A 21,052-nucleotide genomic window follows, 5' to 3' on the forward strand; every position below is an offset into this window, starting at 1 on the left:
AAAATGTACTTGCTTAATCACAAATAGAAGCAGTTTAGGACATGAATACAATGTACAAGATGAAACTTTAACCACCAATTCATTTAAAATTACATTATCTTGAACAGAGAAAAATATACAGCATGAATTTACTTTCATGATTAATTTAGTCGCTAAAAATCCTTATGTTGCAAAAAGTATTTGCATTTTTACTCCTAGATTGTCAAATTAACAATGTTTGACTTAGAATAGTGGAAAACTATATTTAGGAGTTTTTATTTCTTCTTAATTTATTTAAAAAATTAACGGTACTATATTTTCAATGGTGTGAGACATGCCCGTCGTTCATCGATAACGAGACACCTATGATAAAAATTGATTTAAAAGTCAATTTATTCAAAATTGATTTAAAAGTCAATTTATTCGTGATATCCTTGTGTACCCATATACCCTAAACATAATTTATAATAAAGGAGTTGATATGCTCTTGGTGACTGATTTTTCCTGCTTTGGTCAATCGATGAGCCCACCGGTTCCTAATAGGACAACGATCGCACCGTCTTCTTCCTTTGGTTCGACGTGATTATCACATGTGTCAAATCTACGACTCATACCCGAGTAAAGATGTTCCACCTCAAGGAACCTGACTAGTTGAGCTACATTAACTTCGCCAACCATGATAGCCATAGAGCCCCATATTTAATTTACCAGCTTTATAACATTTAAAGCACTCTTCCAAAATACTAGTGTCAAACTTGTATGAAAGAAAAAGAAAACGATCACTTGGATCCCTTCATCTTTATTAATTTGACTTCAAGCCAACATGGTGCACACACGCAGACAAAGTTACACTTGCTTTCCACAGCACACACAAATACTTGCTCTGCCGTTGCTGGCAGTTCCAACACTTAACTGAAGCTACTACTGCTACTACATTAACCACGCCGGGGCTCTCCCTCTCCGTTCAACTTAAACTCCGGAGGAGGAAGAGCTCAGTATCGGCCGGCCTGCCCGGGCGTGGAAGTCCTCGACGACGAGGTTGGCCTAGGAGTTGCTCCGGAAGGAGCCGTAGCCCCTGGCGCTGGCGCGGAGGACGATCTGGTGGTACAGCGCCGCGATCGCCGCCCCGATGAACGGACCCACCCAGAAGATCCACTGCAAATGAACAGAATTGTCAGTTTGTTCCCGGACAAATTAATCGATGAAACCATTGCTAGCTGCTGCAATCTTGCACAATGTGCCAAGGGGAGAGATGCAGTACCTGGTCGCTCCAGGCCTTGTTGTTGTTGTACACGACGGCGGCGCCGAGGCTCCTCGCCGGGTTGATCCCCGTGCCGGTTATCGGGATCGTCGCCAGGTGCACCATGAACACAGCGAACCCAATTGGCAGCGGCGCCAACACCTGATCAGTTTGTTCGTCAATACAAACAGAGAAAATGACTTTCCACGCGTGCAAGATGACAACTCAAAAGTGTGTGGAGCAATTACCGGGACGTGTGAGTCGCGGGCGTTGCGCTTGGGATCCGTGGCGGAGAAGACGGTGTACACGAGCACAAAGGTGCCAATGATCTCAGCGGCGAGGCCGGTGCCGGTGGAGTACCCGGCGCTGACCTCGTTGGCGCCGCCGCCGTAGCGAGCGTAGAAGCCGCTCTGGAAGCCCTTGACGAGCGCGACGCCGCAGATGGCACCCAGGCACTGCGCCGCCATGTACAGCACCGCGCGCACCAGGGACACCTTGCGCGCCAGAAAGAGGCCGAAGGTGACCGCGGGGTTGATGTGGCCGCCGGAGATGCCGGCGGTGCAGTAGACGAGGATGAAGATCATGCCGCCGAACGCCCACGCGATGCCGAGGATGCCCACGCCGCCACACGCCGCGTCGGGGCCCGACGCCGACGCGTCCGTCTGGTGCTTGTACCCGATCACCGTCGCCACCGTGATGTACAGGAACAGCAGCGTGGCCACGAACTCGGCGATCACGGCGCGGTACAGGGACCACTTGCCGAGCTCGTCGATGTCCACCAGCGGCGCCGGCGGTGGGTCGACATAGTCGCGGGCGCCGCCGGCCTCGAGAGCGGACACGTCGACCTCCTTACCCATTTTCGCCGGCTTGGCAAGCTGTTGCCACTGCCAGAAGCTAGTTTGCAAGAGCTGCTTGAAAAGCTATTAGTGCTTGCTGTGTTGTGGTTTTGGCCTTTTGGGGCTCTTATGGGCGGTATTTATAGGGGTTGAAGGTCCATGAAGGTTTATGCTGCAATGCATTTTATTTGTTTTGATTTTGGAGAAAAGTTGGGTGCTCATGAGTAGCTGTTTTGCATCCAGTTAAGTATGAACTTGTGAGACTCCGGATAGGAACGAGGTTGCAAAATAGAGGAATAAAAAGCAAAATAGAGGAATAAAAAATACTGGAAGAAAATAGGAAGAGATATTTGGAACTAGCGAATCCAAAACATAGGAATAAAGAAACGTTGGAACTATAAATTGATATTAATACATTAACAATCAATTAAATCGATAGATGTTTTACTATTATACTTGCAGTATTAAATTCTTTTGTAACCAAGCAAGATGGGATGGTTATGATTTTGTTCGGCCATGGGTGTTTCCGGCAACCTTGATGACACCATGCATTGCTAATGCGCAGCAAGGCCAGATAAGCATGATTAGGTGGGGAGAGAAAGAGTGCCAGCGAGCTTTCGTGGGAACGTTTCCCATGAGCTCAGAGCTTATTTTCTGATTCCTCCAAAAGTACAGGTGGAATTGCCATTCGTTTGGAAAGTTTTATGCTAATTCCTTTGTTCCAAACGGTGAAAGAGAAGATGATTCCTATGGAATGAGTTTCCTATCTTTTTAATTCCTCCTACATTCGAGATGAGGTAAAAAAATAAAGAGAACCCCATTTCATCTTTCGGACCTCTGATTCAAGGTTATTGCTAGAGTTAATTTAACAAAATTTAATTAGCTCCTAAATAAAACTAGCTAGTAATTGCCAATAGTTGGTTCAGAGGGCCGCCCAACACCGACCCCTATCCTCAAACTGACATCATGCTCATCCATCTTCATCCATATGGCTCCCGGCCCCACCACCAGCGCCATTTCGGCTCATCCTGTGGCCAGGACAGAGGCAGGCTCACTCACTAACACCCCACATAATTAAAGAAAATTAGGTCACCGTCAGAGAGTTGATCACCAAAAGAAAAAACAAAAGAAAAGCTTAGCCACACTAACAGCACAGATGGATGACAAGTTGTTAGTAGGCTACCGTGCATGTCATCTGAAACTGAATTCTGATTCACTAGTTACCATGTCATTGCAACACCATCCCTAAATCAATGCGCACCGGTGGTAGAAACTCACCTTCCATCTACCCCTTTTGTCCCGATTTAAATTTGGCTCGTGACTAAAGGTTCACCAACCGGGACTTAAACTCAACCACTAGCGGGGGGCTCACCAGGGTTCACCAACCGGGACTAAAAAGTTCTTTAATCCCGGTTGGAGAGGTCAGTGGTTTGGATGGTGTTTCCAACCGGGACAAAAGGGTCCCTACCTCGTTTTTCGTGCGCCCCCTCCATCTCCTTATCTCTTTCCCCCGGCCCGGCCTCCCACTCTCCTTCTCTCTCACGCGTTACCTCTCCTTCCTAATCTTCTTCTCTCCCACTGATCTCCTTCCTCACTCCCGTCGCCGCCCCTCCCCTCCCTACCGGCCGGGCGCCGCCGTGCCCCCCCCACTCCCACCAATTGCCCCTCCCCCCGACGCCGCCCCCTCCCCTCCTCGCGTTGCTCTCCCTCCTCCCTCCGACGCCACAGCCTCCTTCCCTCCCTCCCGCCCCTCCCCTCCTTCCCCTCCCAGCGCCGCCGCCCCCTCCCACTCCCCCTTGCGCCGCCGCCTCCTCCCCCTCCACCTCTGTTGCCCTCCCCTTCCCCCTCTGCTCGCCCCTCACTGGCAGTGAGGAGCGGCAGTGGGGTGAGGTGTAGGGCAGCGCAGTAAGAGATGAGTCAGGTGGCGAGCTCGGTGGCCAAGACGAAGTCAATGTTGTTGTTGTGGTTTTTTTTTTGCAGGCAGCGGCGGGAGAGGGAGGGAGGTGGCCAAGAGGAAGTTCTTGTAGGTGGCGGCGATGGAGTTCTTGCAGTCAGTGGATGTAGGCGGCGGCGGTGGATGCAGGCGGTAGCGGGAGAGGGAGGGAGGTGGCCAAGAGGAAGTTCTTGCAGGCGGCGGTGGTGGAGTTCTTGCAGTTTGTTTGCAGGCGGTAGCGGGTGGATACGGCGGTGGGTGGATGTAGCAGGCGGCGCAGGGCGAGCGTGCCTTTTTTTTTAATTATTTTTGGAAACGCTTTAGTCCCAAAGGGAGGGTCTTTAGAGCCTGTTTGGTTTGAGGTTGCTAAAGTTTGCCTTTTAGTCCCTAAACTGCCAAACACCTCTGCTTATTTGGGCTAAACTTTAGCCCCTACAGTTTAGTCCATAAGCCACCAAAGGGTTGCTTATGGGGGCTAAAAGGTGCCCTGGACACCCCCTGCCCTCATTGAATGCATGTCTGAGTGCCCCTCTTTCCCATCTCCCGTTGCACCCACCCATCCGCATGCCGCTCCTACCCCTATCTGTGCGCTGGCGGCCCCTCCCCTTCCTCCGCGCCAGGTGCTAGCGGTCCCTTCCCTTCCTCCGCACCAGGCGCTAGCGGCCCATCCCCTTCCTTCATGCCGGGCGCCGATGGCCGTGCTTCCTCTGCTGTAGAGGCGGCGGTGGTGGTGGGACGGAGCCTGTGGTGGCCACACAGCAGTAGGAGGAGCCCCTCCCCTTCCTCTGCGCCGGGCGCCGGTGGCCATGCTTCCTCTATCGCAGAGGCAGCGGCGGCGGGACGGAGCCCGTGGTGGCCGCGTGGCAGCAGGAGGAGGACAACATCAATTCGTGGCAGCCCACGATGGATCTGTTCATGGCGAGCGTGGGCGGCGCGGATCCTGGCGGCGGAGGGGGACCACGCCGGCGCCCGTGAGGTGGCACGGCGCGGCTGCCGTGGTGGCGGTGGCGCGCGGTAGGAGGAGGAGTGGGAGCAGGAGAGGTAAGCGGGCGACGGACGGGTGGCTCCCGGAGGAGATGGCGAGGGGTGGGCAATGTGGTCATTGTACATGGCATTAAATGTTGTTTAGCCCCTAGAACTAAACAGGTAGGACTAAACTTTAGTCCCTCTAAATAAGCAACTTTTAGTCCCTAAAATAAGCAACCTCAAACCAAACAGACCCTTAGTCCTGGTGAAGACTCGGGATTAAAGAATCCCTTTTGTCTCGAATAGTTTATTCTGGATGTTTTTTCAGTAGATTTAACTCCTACCAATCGAGATAAAAGGCTAGTTTTCTACTAGTCCGTACGCTAATTCTGGGATTCATGTGCCTAGCTAGTGGCCCTGATGGACATGTCTGTACCACTATAGAGTATACAATCTTTTCCGATTGTGAACTATGTTTGAAAATCCTTAGCAGAGGTGACATTTATTAATATATCTTGGTGCCCTGAAATGACAAATCGTATGCGCTGAAAGTTCATTCAGAGATTCCTAACATGCTTCACAGTCCTATGGTTGGCAAATTTCCCCGGGATGTGACGGCTTAGGCGACAAACAAGTGCAGCTTCAGTAGTTCGTTTTACCTACAAACAACTTCTGTAGGGCCAATGGCTATTATAGTATTCTTATTTTTAGAAGATGGCTATAAGTGGTAGACCTGAAATGTCACAAACTGTTCCCTCTGGCCATAAATACTGATTTTTCAATGGGTCAAAATTTTAAAACATATTAATACTTTTGATTTTTTTCTTTTAAAACATATACCATATGTTTAGATTGGCCTTAAAAATATTCTCATTATAATCATAACACTATATAATTTTAGAAGTACATTGTAGTAAAAAAATATTGGTTATATGTCAGCGGCAACATAGACCACAACCACTTGTGCTATGGTAATTCCCTTCAATTGCGAGCAGCACCCAGTACTTCACGGAGGTTAAATTACTAGGAAGCTCCAAAACAATTTCAAATCTTGTGTCCTTCTAAGATAACAAACTACCTGAGGAAGGTTCTGGTAAGTAATAGATGAGAAAAGGGGCACAAACTCAACAAGGATTTCCGTTGCTACAGGAGGGAAAAGCACCACCCCTAATTTACATTGGAACTCCATAGGCTCTCTAGGTCAAGGCTCTTGGGTATCACCACCAAGTTGGGCAAGCTGCTGAGACATCAAGTATGAGCTGCAAAAGTCTCTTCGGGTTACTTGACGCCATGTTCATTCAGAGCTTGACCCACTGAGGGTTTCTGCATCTCCGCACAAGCCCCTTGCTACTGTCCACACCAAGTTGGAGAGTTGGCAAGCTTGTTGGCGAGCCCCCAAGGCTTTAGGGTGCCGGTGCACTAAGCTTCTTACAAGTATGGATCACTCCTTGATCCAGACACAAAGTAGCAACACTTTGCAAACACTTAGCATTATACTCTCTTATCTTGTGCTAATTGCCTTAAAATATCACTTTTAGCACTTCGGTTGTTTGGTAACCTTATCAAGTGTATGTGAGGTTTTCTAAACGCCAACATAGTGAAATGGCAGAGTTAGGCTGTATTTATAGACTCAACACCTCACACTAGATGTTGCTCCAATGACTCTCTTTCATTATACTACCTAGATGGTCCTCATGAGCAACATTACAAGCGTCGAAATATCTGGCGTGTATATTGCTCAAACCAGCCATTGAAAACTCTACTTTTCTTAATCACCAATGAGATGTGAAAGGATCAAGATGTCTCCTAGATAGTGGATTTTGAATGGGTGGTTCTTGAAATTTATTGAAACTTGTAGAAATATTAGAGCCCGCCTGGTTTTCTAAAATAGAATCCCTTACGATATTGTGAGGCAACAACTGAATTAATTGATCTATGCCATGAAAGAGTTCCAACTCAAAATAATTGTAGAGATGTGTGTCTGAGAGTGTTTGTGAATAAATCCATGAAGAATATGTACTCACGCAATCAAGTAGATTGAGGAAATACAAAAAGTAGAGAGCAAGAACTCAACAACAATCAAACCAACAAGAAGACACATGGAATTTCCCCCCCAAAGTTTGACTACTTCTGAGAAAGCATCTGCATCTCTACTGAGAAGCTCCATAAGAAGTCGGATCTTTTTCAACCACTTACTCTCACCAAAAACCTCTCTGTTTTCACTAAATATTTCTTTCCTTGCGGAGGTGAAATTGGAACCTACACAAGCTTCCTACAGTTCACCACAAGCTTGGGAACTCACTAGGAAAATCCAAGCCACCTATAAGGATTCACCTCCAAAGCAATAAATGCTTCACAAGTTGCTTGACAAAAAGTCCACAAGTGCTCAAGGTTTGGATTTCTCTCTTGTTCTCACACACGCCAAATCTCCAAACCCAATTCACTAGATTTGTCACAAAAAACACAAACCTCACAATGCATGATTGCGAAGAGCTTCACTAGCCATGGCTTTGGTTAAGGATGAGATCAATACCATTAAAAACAAATGATGAATGCTTTTTCCTTTTCATGACGACTATCAAGCGTCATAGATTTATGACAATAATGGATTGTCATAATTTTTTATTAAAACAAACTAGTTAAGTGAGCTCTACATTTATTTGGACGTTAGTTTATTTTTTAAGGGATTGCATCTCCAACGCATATATAGGATTTGCATTTCATTCATCTGAGATGTTTAGGCAATAGTATACTTTGGGCCGAGGACTACCCCATGAGCTGCTGACCGATATTTTTTTTAGAATAAGGTCTAGGTCTTGGGCACCAATGAAACAAAAATATGGAATGAAACATGCCCAGCAACGGATTTTAAACTAAACACACAATTGTGCCAACTAAAGGTAGATCCAGCGTGAGGGATGGTGGCCGGAGCCCCTACCCTGATGCAGCCCATGGAGCACCCCTGGAGAGAAGGAAGAAGAAAGTAAGGAAAAAGAAGAGAAAGAGAGAGGAAGGAAGAAGAAGGGGAAAATCAGCCTCCCCCTAGCATGAATTCCAGGATCCGCCCCTAGTGCCAACCCTACAGAACATCATGAAACAGATCGACTTTATGGCATTTTTATCTGTTGTCATGAGATATTCATAACAGAAGGCCATATTTGTTGTAGTGTTTCCTCATCATTTAGAGGCATATAGGTTTGATACCTCAGAGATTTATCATTGCACATAAAGATTGCAAAAAGTATAGTCTTTTCGACTCAAACTCCAAATTATTGAACCACAATTTTCACTCAAATGAATGGATTATCAATACTCATAATTGCTAGCCACATATCCACCAATATATGTTTGAGATAGTTCTCCTAAAGGCTATCTTTCCCAAGCATTAGATATTGTAGTGTTCTTTTCTTTTACTATTGAATAAAGGGGCCAATATTGTGTTACAAAACTAGAGGATTGATATAAACAATTCCTAGCTCAACATATTTCCCACTTTCCCTTGACCCCTGCATTGTTGCGCTTATGATGACACAGGGTGACTTCCCACTCCGCCATAAACCTCCCGTTGGTGACCGGGCTGACCGCCGCTACTATTAGCCCCTTGCTCCTTAGCTTCCTTCCTCTCTTCCTGCCCATCCTTCCTATCCCTCTCCCTACCACTCCTGTGCCTGAAATAGATCTAGATCTGGTTATGGGGATTGGTGGGTGCCGTGGCCAGTGGTAGCGGGTGGGCAAGGTAGCAACCGGTGCTTGCACTGCACATGGAGGTTGTAAATGAGTGGCTTCTCGATGGCTGCACTCTTGGCTGTGCTTCGCCTTGGGAGGACATGATGCGACATTTTTGGTGGAGTGTTGTGTCAACAAGGCATAGAACCCCAGGTGCATCCGGATTTGACAGCCTGGCTATGGTTGCCGTAACTCTTGGGGCCAAGATGCGGGTTAGGTAACCCTAGGCAGCAACATGGTCTACACGTTGGATGGCTGAATTCACCACCAAGCGGTGCTACTACATGTGTGGCCGCCTAGCTGTTGTGGGGATGGTCGCTGCTACCTATGGGCCAGTCTACTATCAGCTGGTGTGGTAGTGGGTGCTAACTTAATCTACTAGCGTGATGGCCATTCACAGGGTCATGGGCTTGGTAGCGACGCCTTGTGGGGAGGTCAATAGCAACTGCTTGCTTCTGCTTCTTGCTAACACACGTTGTGAGGACACCTGCGTACATCACTAGTGTCTGACGACACGGCTTGTAACTCCTATTGCACGATGAGGGTGGGATGTGACACGGGAACTGGGCAACCATAACAAAAGCCTTGCCTCTACTGGATGATGGTAGAGATGCCTTTGTGTGCCATTTCCTTCCTCGGAAGCATCCAACAAATTGCCCCTTTCCCCCTTGCATTGTGAATGCTTATTGGGTGTAAACCCAGATCATTCAGTCGACGACTATGGTGCCAGGTGTCGTGGTATAATGCACTATGCGGTTGATGTCCCAATCTAGCTGGCCAGTGTTGTTTCTTTGAGTTGAGTTGTGGGGTGTGTTAAAGGATCTACCGTCATGTGACCGTAGTTAACTCGTCATGTAGTAATTCAAACCGGGTTGCTTCCTATCCAAGTTGTAATTCAAACTCTGTAATCTCCAAGGCATTGTTGCCCCTATATAACATGGAACCATGGTGCGCCAGGTAGGTAGCCATGTTCTACCAAATTTCCTTGAAACTTTCATGGTAATTAGAGCAATCCCCTTCTAGCTTTGTCTATTGCTGTTGCTATGGTGTCATCATCTATCATCGTCGCACCAGCACACCTTGGGCCACAGGTTACCGAGAAGCTTACTTGGGACAATCATATCCAATTGTTGATGGCTATTAAGTACCAAATCTAGACCATCAACTCTTGCATAAACACATAAAGAATGAGCATCAACAATAGTGGTAGGAGTTATTACTAATGAATTCCACAAGTGTTGGTGAATATTTGTATGCAGGTTCATTAAGAGAGAAAACACACCTCAATAGCAAGGAAACACACTCTCAACCAATCAGGAGCAAGCACGCAGATCCATGGGCCCACAACCGGAAGGAAACCGACTACATTCACTGCCAAGCACCCTGTACCCACATGAGAACCCACAAGGCAGCGACCTAGAGCGAAGGCGGTGTGAAAGGTGGTTGTAGGGGGTCGGCCGAACCCCTAGTTCGGCTGAACCACCCTTGTCTCCTTTCGTTTCCAGCCGACGTGTGGCAGTGGTTAACGGTTTTCCAAAGGCAGCTGTGGAAGATTCTCCAAATATTCCTACTCGGAACCAACACCAAGAGCCTATAGATAGAAGGGGAGGGATCTTATTTCAAGACACACCATCTTCCATCCCCACTTGGAGAAGTCCCTCACTCCTATCAAGAGAAGAGCTCCATGGTGAAGCCCTGCTTAGGCTAGTGCTTAGGATAGGGAGATAGAGAGAAAGAGAGGGAGTAGCTCGGAGGAGTGCTGAGTTCCTGAAAGGACCTTGATGTTGCCTAGAGGGGGGGTGAATAGGCGAGTTGACCAATTTGCAAAACTTCAACCCTCTCCGTAGCACTACCTAGGCCAAACCGGTCATATCGGTTCACCAGACCAGTCAGACCAGTCCAGGCAGGGTGGCACACCAAGTGCTGCTCGAGTCCCTCCTTAACTTCTAGCACCAACCAAACTTGGAGAGTTGTTTCTGTAGATGATTTCTAGTAGGGTAAAGAATTCCTTCCACACAAGACAAGCACACCCAAGTAGATCGAAGTGGAAGCACAACTAAATTGCTAGAAATCAACAAGTGAAGCAAACCAAATGAAGACACGAGGATTTATTTCTCAAAGTTCAGATTCACCACAATGAATCCTATGTCTCCGTTGAGGAGCCTATTGGAATATGAGTCTATTTCAACTCCCTTCTAAAAAACTGGGTCTCTTTCAACCACTTTCCTGATCTCCACTAGGGTATCTTTTTCCTTGCGAAGGCAAGATCGCAGCCCTCACAAACTTGCCGGCTCACCACACCTTGGGAGCTAGCTGGGGACGCCTAGCCGTCTAGGAGGCACACCTCCAAGAGTAACAAATACTTCAAAGGCTTTCTCGACGTGAACAACAAGTGCTCAAGTTATGGATTGCTCTTTTCAGCTCACAACTGCTCACACAAGATCACTCTCTTAATCCAACTCAAAAATTTCTCAAGAATCATTCAAGTCTCACAAAGAGAGGTTGGGGAGAGCTTTTCTGGTCACTAGATGATGTCAAATGCATGTGTAACTAGCAGCCCACCAAGGAGGGGGCCAAGGGGTATAAATACCCCACACACCAGAAACTAACCGTTGGACCTTTTCCAACCAATTAGACCGGTCTGGTTTGAAAAACTAGCCGTTGGCACACTGAACCCCCAGACCGGTTAGACCGGTCTACCAAACTGTTCAGGCCGATTTGGCTGAGTTAGTCCCAAAACATCCAGAGACACCTTCTTGGTCCACCTACTGGCTGAACTGATTTAAGTCAGCTGAGCTGGGACAGTTAGCTCACTCAAGGGTTTTCTCAAGGTTAATCTCACATAGGTCAACTAAGAGTACTTTTGGTGTTGTCAATTAGCTAATATTGCATCCCTCTTGATAGTACACCATACCTATACTCAAGAATAAATAAAAACACAATATTATCCACTTGAGCTTGTAAGTCTTCATCCATGTCATACTTTGATCAATAGTCACTTGAGGGCTCTCAACATTGCTATCATCTTGAGCACATCCAACTTGAGCTAGTGACTTAATATTTTCCATTATTCATGATAAGATATACTTGAGTCCTTAAGTCACTCCATTTTATCAACCATGATAGATTAGATGCATTGCATTGCTTCCCTCGGTAAGACTTAGATATGATACTTCGAAACCCCCCGTATACTAGCCATTTCATGTTAGCAAAATGCACATGGTCCAAGCCGTCTCTTAACCAAAGCTTTCTTAGTCCCTCACTCTAGTATCTCGCTTGATTTCTTCACCTAGTCTTGCCACATTAAGTTTAGATTTGCTTTTAATATCATTAATGAATTCCCATTTTAGATCCTATTCAAATGCTTATTCTTGATTAATAATAGAATATCCCATGAATTGCAAGCTTCCAATAATAATACCAATATGAAACACATAAGCCCATGTCTTTTTATCATATACGCATGAAGTCTTGCAATGTCCATTTGTGAATATCACTATTCTTTTGTTCATGATCTCTTCACTTGTCAATCAAGCTATCACATGATTTGGAGATTTATAGATTAACCATCATAGAACATATCCCCAAGTTTCACTTCAGACTTGCTTGTCATTGATCACACATTTGCATCACGTGATCACATACTTGCTTGTCATTGATCACACATTTGCATCACGGGATCACATACTTGCTTGCTATCTTTATGTGAGCCATATAATACACATTCAACTTATGAGACAATATCACATTATAAATGTGAGAATAAAATCCTGCTCACAATTTTAAGCAAACAAGTTAGTCCTTTAATCGTTCTATTATTCAATTCACCAAAACCCAATTAGGGGCCTAGATGCATTTTGAGTTCCTTAGCACTCTACTCCGATCATGTACCTCTATGAATGTTGGCTTCCTTCTGAGTTAAGTAAGTAACTATTCGTGATTCCTTATCTTGTTTAGTACTTATCTATAAGTGAGATCAATTCTCTTACTCGTGGGTTCGTCACACCGTATTTATACGGAGTGCTGTATGTCTGCTATGGGTCGATAGAGGTAGTTAGGTTGCAGTACTAGTCAGTAGTGTAGATGTGGTGTCTAAGCTAAGGGTTATCCTTCGTTTGCCTTATATCCCACGGGCCGCAGAGGTAGGCCGTAGGTGGTAACAACCCTATTGGTCCTTTGTAATCCTCCATATTCGGATATAGCGTAGAGCAATTGGCCAAAGGCGCCTGACTCATTCAGGGTAAGCTGGTGCCCGAAGTGAATATTCTGACTTGAGAGATCGACCTTTAACTTATCCAATGCTATCCATAGGAATCCTCTGTACCCTTCGCCTATCTTTGGTTGGTTGTCCTTGGATACTAGAGTCGTAGGTATACACACACGTTCCCCTAGATTCGATACCCTTGGAATACTCTGAGGTGAAAACTACAATGATATCCGTATGCTTGCTGATTTATTCGCAGTCGTTAATTATACCAACAAGCTTTCTAGCACCGTTGCCGGAGAACGGTTGCTATTTATCTACTAACCTTGTGGTCATCGTATCTTTTTGCTTTTATTTGTTTCTACCTCTACCCCCACTATCCATGGAAGGTTGTCCTCGTACACACCTTTCGATCCTTCGGGGTGAGTCTTTAGAGCCATCCTTTCTAGAACCCAAATCCTCATCCGGCTACGAGATTCATCCCTCACTCATAGAGCTAGTTCTGGAAAATTCTTTCTCAGGATTAAGCTATGAGAACCCCTACCATCACCTGCGAGATTTTGAGCACTTGTGTTCTTGCCAGAGAATATCCAGCTTGACACAAGACGCTCTTAAGAAGAAGCTTTTCCCATTCTCTCTCTCAGGGAGAGCCAGAAAATGGTACCTTTGCCTAGAGGAGAGTGTGATCGATAATTGGGAAGAGCTGAGGGCTAGATTTTGCTTCTCCCTCTTTCCTTTATCCCGCATCACTTCTTTGTGAGTTAAGGTCCTCTGCTTCAAGCAGCGAGAGGATGAGTCGCTAGGCACAGCATGGGCTCATTTCTCTACTCTTACGGAGATTTGCCCAGTCTTATCCATACCCAACCACATGTTGCTCTAACACTTTCGATTAGGATTATTGGAGGATGCTGGCCTGTAACTTGTTGTCCTCTTTGAAGGCTCATTTTTGCTTAAGGATCTGATAGAGGGGAAGGAAATCTTGGAGCATATCCGAGAAACTACTCCCCCGGTCGATCTGCATGATGATGCCCCATCAGGAGGATAGTACATTAAGCAACCAAGGACTACGTCAGCAGAGTTTGAGCTTTCATCTCAACTATATCTAAACTCCTGCTGAGGATACCTCTCCCGAACCGTAGGAGTCTTGGGAAAAGAGCGCCATGTGCGAATCCTACCCTCGGATTCCCTTACGGTGCTACCTTCTGAACTTTCCTTGAGACCATGTCTCGAGGGAGGTTGAGGAAGGAGTGGTTGAAAGAGGAGGATCATTCTTAATGACTCGTTTGTTTCAACCACAACTTCCCGAAAAAGGTACTATAGGAAGCCCACCATGTTCCCGTGTCAAGGTAACATCCAAGGTGTTTCATATACACTGAGAAATATGTTTTGACATTGACCACAATATCATAGTCCGTAGGGATCATCCTTTATGATCAAGGGATCATAGGGGCCATGCCTACGAAATTGAGTGAACCAAACTCACATTCATATCCTCGATTACCGATCGATGCCGATCAAATCAAGTGATTCAAAACTCACATCTCATTCCTTGATTTTGATTGATGCCCAATAGAAGTTATATTCATATTTCATATCAAATGAACTTCTATTGGAATCTTATGCTGGATTGCTTTGCCACCACATTCATCTTTGATGAAAACTCGAAGCTCTCTATGTAAGGAGGGGATGAGTTTGAAGAAACTCACTTCCCTAACAACTCGGACTCGGATCGTTCCTTTGGCCCACAGAGTTACACATCCTCTTTCACCATGGGGCCAAGAACATTCTTGAGTCGTTTCATCCAGAGATGAAGCCACCCATTCATTGAGCATGAAGATTCATCCCAATTCATCAGAAAAATCATGCTCATCCTTGATATCTTCAAGATTTGTCATTAGTTGTGCTAAGGCACTACGAGTCATACGATCATCTTAGGGTCTCCCATCATAGATGCCCTTCTGAATGGTTGTATATGGTTCTGCTTTATCATAATATCTATGCAGGGCTCGTAGTTGTATTTGTGCACTAACCTTGCAGCCAAGACATTATTATCCATCCAAAATGGTGAAGCAAGGCGGACATACATGTGGTTGAGCATGGGGTCACCATGAGATGCCCAAGATCATAAGCTTCCTTGATTTGAAAGAGCTATCTTATAAATAAGTTCTATCCTTCGGGTATTCTCGGGACACTATCCTTTCAGGTTACGAGAGAAGCTATGTCAAGGATGGAGAGAAGCAAGGGAGGACATGCATTGAGAGGACAACATCACCACTGCTAGCACGATGAATATCATCAACGCACCATCGTCACATGGGGCAATCATACCCCATGATGGTTAAGGTATGTCGTTAAGGTAAGTCCACCACTATGATCTTTATAGGAACATACGTTGGCTTGGATAAAAGTGAAATTAAGCTAAGGTCAATGTCATTAACCCTACCTCTATCCTAGCTTTTACCAAAGTCCCAACACATATAGTGGTTGGGCCCACTCTCTCTGCTTCCCCCTCTATTGCACGCACGCTCACGGGCAACGGGAGGCTTAGTGGAGCCTAGATGGGTTTGGACGAACCCCTAATTCGGCCGAACTGATCTGAGCGCCGCCACCTCCCAGCCTTCACGCGGCTGAACTGATTTGAGCGCCGCCACCTCCCAGCCTTCGCGCAGAGGCTCCTCCAATGTTCCTTTACTTGTCCCTCGGTGTCCCATTGGATTTGAGCGTTACAGGAGAGGAGATCTATCTTTAAAACCTCATTCTCATCCTCTTCTTCCCTACTTCATTCTCATCTCCATCAAACCCACCTAGGTCCACACCAGCAACACCCTGCTCACCACCATGGCTTGCAAAGGCCTTGTTCCCTTTGTTAAGCTAGGCTCGACCTTTGATCTTGTTGGGGAAATCACTCCGACGAATGCTATTGTCCCCATCGGTGATCTGTCGATGGAGAAGGTCTAGGCACTAGAGGTTGAGCCCCTGGCTGTCGTACCACCCGAGGGGTGAAGCAGAGGTGCAAGAGACGCCGCTGGGGTTTCAGTCAAACCAAGCATAGGCCATCTCAGCCTTTTGCTCAACTGCGCGCTCACCCATGCCAAGGAAGACTCCAAAACCACCAGCGCGCGCGTCAAGTCCCTACAGAAGGCTGAAATAGGATGAGTATCCAGGGCCACCCTTGAAGCCAAGTGAGCGCTACACCATTTCTTTGTTTTGCAAGGATGGCGATACATTCTGCCACTGCTACGAGGAGAATTCGTGGGCAGAGAATCCACCACCACAAACTCACTTCCGAATATTTGGGGTGAGGACCTTGGATGGTGGTGACGGAGAGCTCAAGCCGTACCTTCCACCAAAGGATAGGGGGCTGACTAAGCCCCGTGGTACATCTCCAGAGGGCGGCAAGGTCAGGAGGCACCTCTCACCGCCGCCAATCAGAAGGTTGGGGGGGGAGGGATTTCAGGATAGTAATGAGAAATCTCTGAAGGCCTCCACGGTTAAGCAGCTAACCTCCATGGTTGTAGACTTAGGATTAGAAAATAGGAGGCTTAGCGAAGCATTAGCAGAGCGGAAGTTAGAAATAGAAGAGATTAAGGATGACTTCCGTACCTTCCGCCGTGGTCTTTGTGCTAAGATGAAGCGCTTGTATAAGACCATGGGGCATGAAGAACTATACGATGCAGCTCCATAGGCATGCCCCTTGTATCCTTTCCCTCTAGGCCCTTAGTTATGTTTATTTTTCCCTTCATTTTATTTTCCAATCCGAATTGTAAGCGCCTCCATTTTGAATTCAATAAAGTTTAGACTCACCGGTCATCCAACCTGGTAGAGTCCTTTTGTGTCACTTATCTTTATTGGAAGAAGCACCTAGGTACAAACTAATGTGAGGGAGAGCCACAGACTCTCCAGTGCTGACACGATGCACCAAACACCCACAAACAGAGTGCACCTGTTGTATTAGCATGCATGCGAAAGGGGAGCAAGAGCCGAGCCCACAAGGGTTTGGCCGACCCAGGGGGTGGCCCACTCATGCCCATCTTCGTTCACCACGTTGGTTTGTGTCCTTTTATCCCTGATCTCCCTGATTCATGAGTTTGAATGATTTTTTTAAAAATCTAATCCTCTAAATCAAGCTCAAATAAAGTGAATCAACATGCTCCACGTGCTCTACATGCTTTCTATGGTTGCCTTGCATATGTTTTGTTCCATACTTAATATCTTGATGCTTGTGAACAAATATATTTAGGACATCATGCCTACCTAAGTAGTTGATGTTTGCGATATGGTTTGATGACATGATCATCGCTCTTAATGTTTAAGTGGTTGGGAAATTTATTTGAACATTTGAAAAGCCTTTGCAAGATCCTCTTTGATAGGCCAAAGTCCTACCAAATCCATATGATGAATTACCTTGAAAAAACCTATGCATATGCTAGTTGTCTTTACTTTAACCTTTGTCAAATTGTTGTGACCCTTGTGAGAATTCCTTTCATGCTTTCATGATCAAGATCCATGTGCACACCATATACCCCCTTGCTATGCTTCCACAATATAAAGTTAGCATTGTGCCATTCATTCATTCCACAAAATAAATACTCCACAATATGTGTTGGTCTCTCTCTCCAGCTATTGTTACAAAAGAGATATGGGCTATCGAAAAAAGGAAAAAAATATGGACACATGAAGATCCAAGTATGGACAAAAAGTTGGACACATGAAGGTCCAAGAAAAAGAAAAAGAAAAAGAAAAAGAAAAAGAAAGATAGCCATACTCTCAAAAGAATTTACAAAGGGAGAGAGATCATACAAAAATGAGTTTCCATCTCATGTGCCATCCACCATATCCATACACGTGCACATCTTGATCTGAGTGTATGATTTGTTTTTCCTCCTTGGATCCGGTTTTTGACTTTGCAATATATATGATGCAAGTATGCCTTATCCTTCATACTCTACCTTGAGTTCCACATATATCCATCATTATAAGTAGGATGAAGAAAGGCAAGTCCAATGCCTTGGTGAGGACATATACATATTGAGTGATCTGAGAGAATCAAATGAGGAGCTAAGCAAGGTTTGTTTTAAAAACTTATTGAAAAATCGCAAGTTACTTGACATGAGGAGTTGAGGCAACTTGATTTAAGACTGTTCCGTTCCTCAACTACCCAAGACGACATGATAGACATTTCAAAGTTCACAAGTGCAAGGTATGGTTTGGAATATCTCTTATGCTCGCATCATACCTTTGGAAGTTATGTTTCACCTTAGTCCTTTCTTCTTCACTCGAGGATGAGCAAAGGCTAAGTGTAGGGGTGTTGTTGATGGCTCTTAAGTACCAAATTTAGGCCGTCAACTCCTGCATAAACACATAAAGAATGAGCATCAACAGTAGTGGTAGGAGTTATTACTAATGAATTCCACAAGTGGTGGTGAATATTTATATGCAGGTTCATTAAGAGAGAAAACACACCTCAAGAGCAAGGAAACACACTCTCAACAAATCAGGAGCAAGCACATGGATCCATGGGCCCACAACCGGAAGGAAACTAGCTACATTCACCACCAAGCACCCTGTACCCACATGAGGACCCACAGGGCAGCGACCCAAAGCAAAGGTGGTGCAAAAGGCGGTTGTAGGGGGTCGGTCGAACCCCTAGTTCGGCCGAACCACCCTTGCCTCCTTTCGTCTCCAGATGACGCGTGGCAGCGGTTGACAGTTTCCTAAAGGCGGCTTGGAAGATTCCCCAAATATTCCTACCCAAAATTGACCCCAAAAGCCTATAAATAGAGGGGGAGGGGTCTCATTTCAAGACACACCATCTTCCATCCCCACTTGGAGAAGTCCCTCACTCCTATCAAGAGAAGAGCTCCATGGCAAAGCCCTGCTTAGGCTAGTGCTTAGGATAGGGAGAGAGAAAGGGAGTAGCTTGGAGGAGTGCTGAGTTCGTCAGCACTTTACTCCGATCATGTACCTCTACGGATGGTTGCTTCCTTCTGAGTTAAGTAAGTAAGTATTCATGATTCCTTATCTTGTTTAGTACATATCTATAAGTGAGATTAGTTCTCTTACTCGCAGGTTCGTCACTTGGTATGTATATGAAGTGTTGTATGTCTGCTATGGGTCGACAAATGTAGTTGGGCTGCAGTAGTAATAAGTAGCGTAGACGTGGTGTTTAGGCTAAGGGTTATCCTTCATTTGCATTATATCGCACGGGCCGCAGAGGTACGTTGTAGGTGGTGACAACCCTATTGGTCCTTCGTAATCCTCCATGTTCGGATATAGCGTAGAGCCATTGGCTGGAGGCACCTGACTCATTCAGGGTAATTTGGTTCCTGAAGCAAGTATTTCGACTCGAGAGATCGACCTTTAACTTATCCAGTGCTATCCATAGTAATCCTTTCTACCCTTCGCCTACCTTTCACTGGTTGTCCTTGGATACTAGAGTCGTAGGTATACACACATGTTCCCCTAGATTCGATACCCTTGGAATACTCTGAGGTGAAAGTTATAATGGTATCCATGCGCTTGTGGATTTATTCGCAGTCGTTAATTATACAAACACCTATGGAAGGCGCAAGTCCTTCCCCCAATTAGAGGAGCTCAACTCATGGGGATCTTAGATGGATCCACCAAAGCGCCAGCTTAGATCCTAGAGATCGTGAAGGAGGACAAGTACAAGGAGATGGTCCTCAATCTGGTGTATTCTACATGGCTGGCGCAAGATCAACAGGTGCTCACTTTCCTATTCAATTCAATCTCTAAAGAGGTGTTGGGACAAGTGGCAACCTTGGAATCTACAGCTGAAGTATGGGCGGCGCTAGAGGCAATGTTCTCAGCGCAATCTTGCATAAGGATAACAAACCTGTGCATGCAACTCTCATCATTGAAGAAAGGAAGCATGACTACGGCTGTCTACTTCAACAAGATGAAGGCTCTTGGTGATGAATTGGCTGCTGCTGGCAGGAAGGGTGAAGATGATCAGATGGTGTCCTTCATACTCACCGGGTTAGATTCTGATTACAACCCAATTGTCACCTCAGTTATGGGTCGGATTGATCCAATTCTCCTTAGTGAACTCTATGCACAAGTAATGGCATATGAGATGATATTGGAGATGCAGCAAGATCACGGCAGCCATTATCAATTTGCAGCAAATTCTGTGTACCGTGGCTGAGGAAACAACTACGATGTCCGTGGGTGTGGAGGTGGCTTCCTTGGTAGAGGATGCAGAGGATGTGGTATTGGTGGATAGTACAACACTGGCGCCAAGTCTGGAGGATAGAGCAGTTCCTCCAAGCCAAGATGTTAGATATGTGACACACCAAATCATACTGCCCTTGAGTGTTGGTATAGATTTGAGGAAGATTATCAGCAAAATAACAAGACAACCGCATCAGCTACTACATCCTATGGGATTGATACAAATTAGTATGTTGGTAGTGGAGCAACAGATCACATCACTGCCAATCTTTACAACATGATGGTCCATGAGAAGTATGGAGGCTGTGACCAAGTTCATGTTGCAAATGGGACATGTATGAAAATCAATAATATTGGTCACTCTATTTTGCACTTCCCAATTAGTGATATGCACTTAAAAAATATCCTTCATGTTCCTTCTGCTCATAAAATCTTGCTTTTGTCCATCGCCTAGCAAATGACAATAATGCTTATCTTGAATTTCGTCCCAATTTTTTCCTCATTAAGGATCAAGCAACGAGGAGAATTCTTCATCCAGGAAGATGTGAGAGAGGTCTATATCCATTGAAGTCAAGCTCTTTAGAAGGAAGTAGAAATAAGCAAGTTCTTTCTGTTAATAAACTGTCCACTGAAAGGTGGCATAGTTATCTTGGGCACCCTACCCTTCCTATTGTCTCCCATGTTCTAAAGAACAATGGTTTACCTTTTGTTAATGATAATAGTAATGAGTCTATTTGTGATTCGTGCCAAAGGGCTAAAAGCCATCAGCTTCCATACTCCAAATCTAACAATGTATCTACTACTCCACTTGAATTAATCCACTCTGATGTGTGGGCCAGGGGTCGGCGCCAACATCTGTAGGAAAGATACACCTACTATGTTAGTTTCATCGACGACTATAGTGGATATATTTGGATATAACTCTTGCGCCATAAGTCAAATGTGTTTCATGTCTTCCATGATTTTCAGAAACT

The 21,052-nt window shown here is 45.6% G+C and overlaps 1 protein-coding gene across 1 annotated transcript; it reads right to left on the reverse strand.

Annotated features, from left to right (window-relative positions):
* Positions 1 to 739: 739 nt before the first annotated feature.
* Positions 740 to 2,180, reverse strand: LOC101755885 (aquaporin PIP2-6). The gene is made up of 3 exons (XM_004956058.3): positions 1,468 to 2,180; positions 1,241 to 1,381; positions 740 to 1,134 (listed from the first exon to the last, which is right to left on the reverse strand). Exons 1-3 carry the CDS (start codon positions 2,074 to 2,076, stop codon positions 1,024 to 1,026), a joined length of 861 nt encoding a protein of 286 aa, XP_004956115.1. The 5' UTR covers positions 2,077 to 2,180; the 3' UTR covers positions 740 to 1,023.
* Positions 2,181 to 21,052: the final 18,872 nt, after the last annotated feature.

This window comes from Setaria italica, chromosome II (assembly GCF_000263155.2).
Source record: "Setaria italica strain Yugu1 chromosome II, Setaria_italica_v2.0, whole genome shotgun sequence".
NCBI classification, from domain to species: domain Eukaryota; kingdom Viridiplantae; phylum Streptophyta; class Magnoliopsida; order Poales; family Poaceae; genus Setaria; species Setaria italica.